The 10,237-nt window shown below is 38.8% G+C and overlaps 1 protein-coding gene across 1 annotated transcript; it reads left to right on the top strand.

The window, feature by feature from the left end:
* The first annotated feature begins 9,048 nt into the window (after positions 1–9,048).
* LOC112180387 lies at positions 9,049–9,681 on the top strand. The gene has a single exon (XM_024318923.2). It carries the CDS (start codon positions 9,049–9,051, stop codon positions 9,679–9,681), a length of 633 nt encoding a protein of 210 aa, XP_024174691.1.
* Positions 9,682–10,237: the final 556 nt, after the last annotated feature.

Genomic DNA, 10,237 nt, shown 5'->3' with positions numbered 1-10,237 from the left:
AGGCAGTTTTTGGTGTGTGTGTGTTTTTTTTTTTTTTTGTGATATGAAAAGGAGCTTTTGGTGTTGTTACTCATTAGTTCTCACTATGTTATTTTTTCCCGCGTTGTACTTGTAAATAATATATAGAATTATAGGTTATCTTTCCTTTTGAATTAGTTTCTTAGTTCTTACTATCTCACCTTAATAGTTAAAGTGGTACAAGTCTTCACTTTGTGACGGAGTTTTTGATCTCCATGTGAGCCTGTGAGGTTATGAGATTTAATGAAATAATGAATCGTTGATTCCTAAATTGATTTGGAGGTTCTATCTTCGTCATGAAGATTGTTTTTTCTAAAAAATAACCCAAAAAAAAAAAACTTGAAGTATCATTAGGACTATGTTTACAACATTGTTAATAAAAAACTAATAAGAGTTTTAAAGATTTTGACTTTACTTATAGGAAATGATGACTTATTTTTTACTAATCAATGGAAAGAATAACAATTTAGTTGTATTATTCACTAGTGCAGGTAGTATCTTGGAGCAGATAGGAGTCTACTATTCAATAAGTAGAGTAAATCCACTAATTTTTTAATAACTTAAGTTTTAGGAATAAACGACAGCTAGAATATCAAAAATCGAGTTTGAAAAGATACTTTGGGTTCAAAACTTCTATTGATATTATGATTTAACATATCACCAATTTTGGGTACTACACTTATAATGCCCAAGTTTTGAAGTGGAGTGGTGGTTAACAAATTCAGACATAATATATCTATTGAAGTTCAATTTGAAACTAACGATAGTTTGTATGACTAATGAAGTACATAATCCACCGAAAAGAAAAAAAAACTACAGTTCTTCTCCTTTACCAGAAAACAAACTACTCTTCTTCTAGTAACATGCATAAGATCAGATGGTACAACTTATAACGAAGAAAAAATGAGAAAGGATGCTTATCAGGACCGATACCAACTTGGGTAAGCATATTCTGCATGAAGCCAACAAAAGCCATCACATCTTGGACTTGACTCGTTGTTCACATGCGACCCATGGTTCTTCTGCAACAAGACTGTAAGCCGCCCCCCAACAAAGTCTCCGTCTCTATATCTTCTGGTATAAACCGCTCATACGAGTTAAACAAATATACAAGACAAAGGCAATATTCAATAATGTGCCTACGGCCTACCTTATCAAAACCCCTAATAATAATAATCAATCTCACAAGTCTCGCCTGGCCTCAAAGGTCCAAATCGGACAACGGATGCCACTGAAGGTTCTATCCATATAATACTGAAAATAATGACGATTCTCCAAAGCTTTCATATCAAAGGTGACGGTTCATGTCATGCGCACCATCTAGAAGTCAAGAAATTCAGGCCATACCAAATTACCAATTACCCCAAGCGCGTTTAACAGAAGCCTATATCTATTGTAGTGTTATATGTCATTACATTCCAGGAAGCAAACTAGTGACCCATCACCCACTTGGACGAACTGTACGGTCTTCCAAAACTCACTATAAATCAACACAGACACCCCACTACAATCGCCACCAAGCAAACACAACTTTCTTCATTCACAAGAGAGAGATTTGCAGTTTCAGTTTTCATTTTCTGAGAAAAGAAAGAGCTTTAAAAACAAAAAAAACAAAAACAAAAAACAAAAATGTCTGAGAAAGCAGGGCACGATGAAGAAACACACCCTTTCCACGCCGATGAAGAGCGCAAGCGCCAGAAGAGGATCAAGATGTACAAATACATCGGTATTTTCATAGTGTTTCAAATCGTAGTGGTGACCGTTTTCGCACTCACGGTCATGAAAGTCAAGACCCCGAAAATCCGACTAGGCAACATCTACGTCCAGTCACTCACAGCCAACGCCGCAACCCCCTCATTCGACATGAACTTCGCAACCCAAATCCGGGTCAGGAACACCAACTGGGGACCTTACAAGTTCGAGGCCGGCGTAGTCACGTTCATGTACCAAGGTGTCCCCGTTGGACAAGTTTACATCCCCGAGGGCAAAGCTGGGATGAGGTCAACCAAGAAAATTGATGTGATGGTGAGTGTGAGCTCGGCCTCGTTGCCCGGGAACACAATGCTCGGGACTGAGCTGAACAATGGGCTATTGATGCTGACCAGCACGGCCACGGTGACCGGGAAAGTGGAGTTGATGTTGATCATGAAGAAGAGGAAGTCTGCGGACATGTTGTGCTCTATGGTGTTTAGTGTGGCCACAAACACTGTCCAGAATTTGGAGTGTGAGTGAAAAACAGAGCACGCCGCTGATCCGCCTCCAATTTTTAGTTACTTTTACGTTGTCAAATTTTTTTTTTTTTTTTTTATCTTTTTGGTGGTCTTGTAGTTCTTATTTACAAATTCTGTCGGCTGATATATATTATATATACACATTATAGTTTGAACCCCAATTTCTGCCTTCTTTTAATTGTTCTTTTCATTTTCTGACATTCAAACGTGAAAATTACATGGCTACTGAAAAGTCTGCTTGGGACTGGGAAAATTTTGGGGTATGAAGTATGAACTGTTCTTTTCTTTCAGTTGTGAATGGTATTGGCTTTGCAGATTTTTTTTTTTTTTTTTTAATGATTGTTGCATAAGTCAGATAAAACTGGCCCAATATGTGGAATCATATATCATGATGACTTTTCAGGTCGAATCAAAACCTTGTAGTTCTTTTCTTTAATAATGAAAGTGATGGCAGTTTTATAATGAAATAGTGTTGAAGATAATGCAGAATATATGAATGGCTATAGGAACTGATGAGGATACTTGAACAACCACCCGGTAAAAGTAGGGCCGGGCTCGGTGCGGGTCGGGCCGGTTTGGGTCTGAAACCGCAACCGAACCGGATCATTCGGTAATCCTATTTTTCGCACCGCAACCGCATTTTACAAGTTTTGGACCGGATTTCCGGTTTCGCTGTTTCATCGGTGCAAGCTGGTACTGTTTCGGTGCAAACCGCATCCTTAAACAGCAACTAGAAAAAGAAATTTGATAACCTGCACATATATATTTCTTGATGTCAAAACAAGAACACGCAGCAAACTAGGAACTACGGCTATAATATACACTCTCATCAGTCATCACATGTTTGTCTTCAACTTGATTTGAAGACAGGAACTGGAAAGAAAAAAAAAAAAAGAGGAAGAAGAAGAAGAGAGAACTGAGATTTTGGGATCCTGCCAATGCAAAAGCTCATGGAACAACGACTGGTATTAAACTCCTGTTTGCAATAAAGCTTCTGCTGATCTCTTGCATGCCTTATGTCCTTACGAGACAAAGTCGGTCAAGAAAAAAGAGAGAAAGCGAAATCAAAATTAAGCAGAAACTAAACAACAATCAAGAACCTCAAACTAGAACCCCAAAATTCCAAATCAAAACCCTCAAACTGAAATCCCTAAACAAATGAAAACTTCAACCCAAAATCCCAGCCCAGATCCCTAACCCCAAAATTTCAAAATAGAAACTCCCCCAATAAGCTGATGTCGAGAGAAAGTGGGGGACTGAGAGAGGAACTAAAAGAAAGAGATTGGCGTGGCGGCTGTGAGGCGGCGACATGAGTTCGAGAGAGAGAGAGAGAGATAGATCGGCTAGGGTGGAGAGAAATATCCTTTTATTTGCTAAATATAAATATATATATATATATATATATTTATATATATAATAAATCGGGTCGGGCGGCTTAATTCGGGCGGTTGGTGATCCGGGACCGAGCCCACACCGGAGTCTATCGGGTCGGTGCAGTTTTAAAGCAAAACGACGTCGTTTTGCATTCGGATCGGTTTCCGACCCATTTTATTCGGGTCGGGTCGGGCGTTAACCAAATTTTCCCTATTTTATGCCCACCCCTAGGTAAAAGTCTCACTTTGGACAGAGTGGGCATATTTTGTAGACTAATAAGCTTCGTCTATCTTGTCTCAGAGCAAGTTCACCCGTAGTCAAGAAATGTCAAGGTCGAAAAGTTAAGAATTCAACCAGTCAAGTTACTGTTCACTGCCACTGGACATGAGTTTCCACCTGTTTTTTTTCTTGACCGCTCAAGACTGTTCATTATTTTATTTTTTCACTGTTCATTGATTTTTTTACAGTTTTATTTCACTGATCGTTGTGTAACTATGAAATATAATTTTTTTTTTGTGAGATATAAAATAAATGGTAGGTATTTATAGAGATATGTTTAGAATTTTTAACAATATTTTCTCTTACCGTTACAACCCTATATATACATATAATTGCACCACCGTTGGATCTGAACATTAATTGAAAACAACGGCCCAGATTAAAGGACCGTTGCTTTCAAATTTTCTGCCCCCCCCCCCCCAACAGCTACCTTCCAAGCGTCCTGTCTTCTGTCCCACTGCTGGCACTACGCGACAAATGAGTCAGTCCACGCGGTACCCATTTTTGCAACGCTCCCTCATTCGTGTGTCGCCTGCACGCAAGCCCTTCTCAGCTTCTCTCTCTTTAATTCACCGCTGACGTCACCCATGTGGCCTGCTGGGCATTGCTGGTAGCTGGGCAAGAAACGTCAAAAAATTAGTTAGGCCCTTGCCCTTTTTTTTGGCCTTGGTCAAGCAAAGCCAAACTTTGGCTGGTTAGAGTTGGGCCGGTGGAAGATGAAAATTCCTTCAGCTGGGCAACACATCATCAATTCTGAGCTGGTGCCCGGTCAAGTAGAGACTGGTGGACTTGCTCTCAGAAACTGAATTTTGGTTCATTATGAAAATTATTTCCTACAAATTATGTTAACTCTAAACCACTGTTAAATAGTAAAACAAATTAATGAAGAATTCCCCTGACCAATTTGGAATAGTAAGGAAGAGTATGAAACCTACAAGTTACAACTTACAAAGTACTAATCGAAATTTTGCTTGAGCTGATTTGGTTTATAGTTATTTTGATCACCACATGCACAATATATAATTATTGTTTAAGGAAAAGAGAATTGTTGAGAGAATTTAGATAATAGTTGTGTCTTTCATTGATAATAGGAGCTCCTATATATAGGGAGTACAAAAGCACTAAAATTTTCACCTATATTCCTCTCAAGTTAAATATGGCTCTCCACCTCCCACTTCGACTCTTAGTAAACCCTAGCCACCGTCATGGTCTGGGGACCCATCAGTGGCACACGACGCCAACGCCAAGTAGAGTTTCACTCTCTACCTTTTGCCGTCATCTGGGGGCAAACCAACGTCAAGCAGTTTCTATGACTACCCAACCGAGATCTCTATTTGCAGAGGCGGTGTATCAAACTCTCTCTTCCACCGTGTCTAACCTCATTGACGTCGGAGGGGATAATGGTCCTACCTTTGTCTAGAGTTCGAGGAGGCCAACACAAACAGAAGTTGGTCGGGTTCGACCGCGAAGAGCACACCTCAAGACTCCTCAGATCGCTGTGGCTTGGTGGTTAAGACCAGCGTGTTAGGTTGGCTTTTCCAAATTCCAACATGTGGCTATGACAAAGGGTTTTGAGCCTCGTGGGGGAATGACAGCGGTAGGGCTTTAGGCTATCTGGGCTTGTGTTACTGCTCTTCAATCTGCCAGATTGACTGTCCGGGCTATCTGGACTAGTGTGGCACCAAACGACAGAGACACTGGCATCAAGAGAGTAGCACCTCACGACGTGTTTCTTCACAGACGGAACCATGGCCTGAGTGCCCAAGATCAGGGTGCCCAAAGCAGATGGAGAGCCAAGCCCTTTGGGCTTTGGAATATGTTTTCAACCATGGGCCTGCGGTTTTGGAACTGGGCCTTTTTGTGGACCAAACTGATGGGCTCTGGCCCTCTAGGGTTTCGGGTTTGGGATCCTGGTGGATTGTCTCAACTAACCACATCTATGTTCTTTACGTTTATGGTGGGTCTATGTACTATGTTTTTGTTTTATAGTGTAATAGGCTTGATAGGAATAAGTGTGTGTGGAATGTTCAATGAGGTAACCTATTCCTATGTACCACTGTGATACCACCACAACTTCTTGTTTTGCACCACAACTTCTTGTTTTGTCTAATGTCTATCTGCATGATGACATTGGAATGGTATGTAATGGCCATTCTGGCTTGAGATAAATGAAAATCGTTTTTATTTTGATTCAAGAAAAAAAATATATAGGGAGTACAAGTACATAATCTTTTAATATATAGGGAGTACAAAGTACATAATCTTTTAATACAAGGAATCCTATTCTAAACAGAATTATGAATCTAGAACATTATCTCCTATTACAACTATAGAAAGTAATTCTAGTTTGGCAAGGCACACACACTACTAGCAAAAAGAGCTATACACACTGATTTCAATTAGTGTGTATAAAACCTAATAGTTACTGAAATCTGTGTGGGAAGCCCAATGGCTACCCTACACTCAAAGATGCTATGTCTGTTCCATTTGGTGCCGTGGTCATTGGTCTTCCCCCACTGATAGGAAAATCAGTGTGAATATTTTAGTGGGACCCATTACCATATCACATAAGTTAAATAAAATTGTAATATAAATTTAAGAATGAAAAAACAATGTGAAATAAGAAAGTAAACCAAAATTTGTTTGAAACTCTCTGACTGGTTTTCATTTTCTTTTCCGGAAAAAGAAGCCATTTTATTTTCTTTCCGGCAAACGAAGCCATTTTATTTTCTTTACTAGCAAATGAAGCCATTCTACAAAGTTAGTCTCAGGCTGATCACCCCTAAAACAATCTAGTTGTGATCTTTTATCCATTTTCACTCTGAAGCTTGAGCTACTACAATGGCTGAGAGCACAGAGCCAATGAAGACATTGCTAGAGGCAGAGAAGAAGAAAGAGGGTTGTTTGATGGCTGGTCTCGCTTCATACCACCATGGCCTCCTCGATCTGGAACAAACAAATCGCCCAGATTCCAATCGGACCAACAAAACGTCAGATCGGGTATAACCACAACAGAATCAGTCCACCGGTCCAAAAAAGAAGAAGGTAGGATCTGCAATCCCCATAAGCCAGAGTCAGATCTGAAATCCCCATCAACCCGAGGTCAGACCTGTTAGGCCTCACCATCTCTTCTTCCTTCCTCGTTTGAGCACCAACCGGGATATGTATTTGAACTTGTGGGAAAAGAGAGGACTCATAGCAGATGAGATCATGAGAATATGAGAGAGAGAGAGAGAGAGAGAGAGAGAGAGAGAGAGAGAGAGAGAGAGAGAGAGAGAGAGAGAGAGAGAGAGAGAGAGAGAGAGAGAGAGAGAGAGACGAACACAGTTTTAAGTTTTAGAAGGCAAGAAACTAGGAAGAGATAAATGCAGCTTTCAATTTTTGTAGAAGGCAAGAAAGAGATAAATGCAATTTGTTATGGACAGAAAACCGTGTAAGTTTCAGTTTTCACAAACATCTGTGTATACCAAATTGATTTCAACTCACACGGATTTCTGTGAGTTAATGTTTACTTGCACCGATTTATGTGAGTAATTGTTCCTCACACTGATATCTGTGTATAATTGTTGTTTATAAATTCTGTTTCGAAAATCTTTGTATTAAACTCTTTTAATTTTTGGGAAACAATTAAAAATTTATAGATGTCTGTAAATAAAAAAATTATCTCATAATTTATATTTTTGTTATTGCACACAGATGTAAGTGTGTGAAATCTTTGTTACAGATATCTATTAATATAAAATTATATAATAAATTATGCTTTTGTTATTATACACAAATATTCGTGTGTATAACATCTCACACAGATGTCAATATCTATTAATTATTTGAGACACACAGATATTTGTGAGAAAGTTCATGTCACACTGATTTCAGTGAGAAATATTGTTAACATGTGCTTATGTAGGATCCAGTTGATCATTTCACACGGATGTCTGTAGCCAGAAATCAAATCCCACAGATTTTTTATTAGTGTGAAAGTCAGTGTGTTTAAAATCAGTGTGCATTGCTACTTTTACTAGTAGTGACATAATTCTGATATCCTTCAACAATTATCATATTAGATCATGGACAAAGCAGGAAACAAAAAATATCTACTAGTAGAATTAATTATTTGATCTTTCTCTATGTTTAATTAGAAAAAGACATATGGTACTTCAATCCAAAACACAACAGATACTGATTGATTTGTATTGAGGTACCATTAGTCTAAACTCATTAGTAACCAGTTCAAAGAGTACATGTGCAATTGACTTTAAGTGGTCATGGTCATAAATCCAAAAAAATCTAAGATTAGTGGAATTTGATCTTCTTCGGAGTTCCGAGAGTAACCAATAGATCCCCAAAGCAACTCAGTTTGAGGGATAATTCCTTTGAGCTTGCATATCAGAATTGCACCGAACAGACTTACCTTCATTTTGAACACATAACCCGGAGCAGAGCATTAGCTTCTTTTTTTCTTCTTTTTCTCTCTTTTCCTTTTCCCCCTACAGAAAAAAAAGTATTAGCTTGATAGTTAACTAATAACTAATTAAGCTCCTTTATATATTGGTTATACTTTTTGTTTGATTGATGAAGTCCTAAGCAACCTTCAAGTCTTCGTGTACCATAATCTTGCTTCTAATGAGGGACAACAGAACTAAACTACGCAGTCAAATTAAAAACCAAGAATCTGGCAAATACTATTCGCATGGTTCATAATCTCGACTATTATAAAAGATCCCAACACCATGTTCTAACCTTTGATTGGGAGATTTGGTCTATGCTAACGGATAGAACCGAACCTTCTTCTGATATTTTAATATCTTTATATGAATCAACTCATTGGGCCAAAAAGCCCTAAAAGTCCTCACACAAAGTCATAGATCTTCTAGAAGTCAACAATTCTCAGCTTCGGACGCGTTTGGCGTCCGAATAAAATTCCTCCCCACCATGCCAAATCACATTTTCCAGGAACTTCATTCACCCACATAACTTAATAAAATTCGCCAAACCCCAAATACACTATATATACCACACTAGTGTACCCTTCCATTCCATCATATTCCTCTACATTTTAAGAGAAAACAAAAGGCAGAGCAAAACAGAGGATATTTCCAATTCTTCATTTTTTTCATTTCATTTCATATCAGAGAGAAAGAGAGAGATGGCTGACAAGAACCAACAAGTTTATCCTTTGGCTCCGGCTAACGGGTACGTAAGAAGTGATGGAGAGTCTTTGTCCGAAGATGAGCTCAAGCGCAAGAAGAGAATCAAGTGCTTTGCTTATATTGGTATTTTCATTGTGTTCCAGATCGCAGTAATGACCGTGTTTGGTCTCACTGTGATGAAAGTCAAGACCCCCAAGGTTAGACTCGGCACAAGCACCCTCATAGACTTCACCTCTTCCAATACAGCGCCTTCATTCAGCACAACCTTCAAGACCCAAATCAGGGTCAAGAACACCAACTGGGGTCCTTACAAGTTCGACCAAGGCAAAGTGACATTCATGTACCAAGGTACACCTGTTGGGACAGTCGATGTACCCAAGGGCAAGGCCGGGATGCGTGGCACCAAGAAGATCGACGCGAATGTGAGCTTGAACACCGAAGCATTGACGACCACCTCTACCCTCCGCAGTGAATTGAATGACGGAGTTTTGACGCTGAATAGCGAAGCAACATTAACCGGAAAGGTTGAGTTGATGTTGATCATGAAGAAGAAGAAGTCTGCGACTATGAGCTGCACCATAAAAATTAATGTGTCCGAGAAGACGGTCAATAGTTTAGAATGCAAGTGAAAACAGTGTCTTAGATTGTTTTCATTGCCCCTTGTTTTATATTTCTACGATTTTTTTTTGTTGTTCTTTATTTATGTGATCAACCTGCGTGAGTATCCATATACTTACCAAAACACAATTTTTTGCAGTTGTGTTTTTTTGTTATATAGTATATACAGATTGGTAGTGCTATTGTTTCAAATTTGAACTTACTCTTGCTTCCTCAAGATTTTTTCTTCTGTTATTTTTTAATGTGATGTCTACCTTAATAATAATTATAATAAAACATGGGAAATATCTTATGCCAGATTGCCAGTTATCTCTAATAATGCAAATTGTTCAACTTGCAATCTGGCAATCATGGAAAACTAACAGAAAAGTTAATGAAAGTAATGAAAGTGTTCAAACTCTTCTATTTGAGATAGTGACCCTTTCCCTAAAAGCAATGGGTCGAATTCAAATATGCAACGCTAACTTTAGTTGACTTAGTTTAGGGCATTTTACGGTTTTACCTAATACTAGGAACTAGTCAAACATCCGTCTTGGATGAGACAAGATACAAGTTGTCCTACTTATG

Source organism: Rosa chinensis, chromosome 7, assembly GCF_002994745.2.
Source record: "Rosa chinensis cultivar Old Blush chromosome 7, RchiOBHm-V2, whole genome shotgun sequence".
NCBI classification, from domain to species: Eukaryota; Viridiplantae; Streptophyta; class Magnoliopsida; order Rosales; family Rosaceae; genus Rosa; species Rosa chinensis.
Note: the sequence above shows the minus strand (reverse complement) of the source record. Positions and strands in the feature narration are given on the sequence as shown.

Bases quoted from the DNA above. Each gene is read 5' to 3' on its own strand.
- LOC112180387 (XM_024318923.2), top strand. From the start codon at position 9,049: ATGGCTGACAAGAACCAACAAGTTTATCCTTTGGCTCCGGCTAACGGG.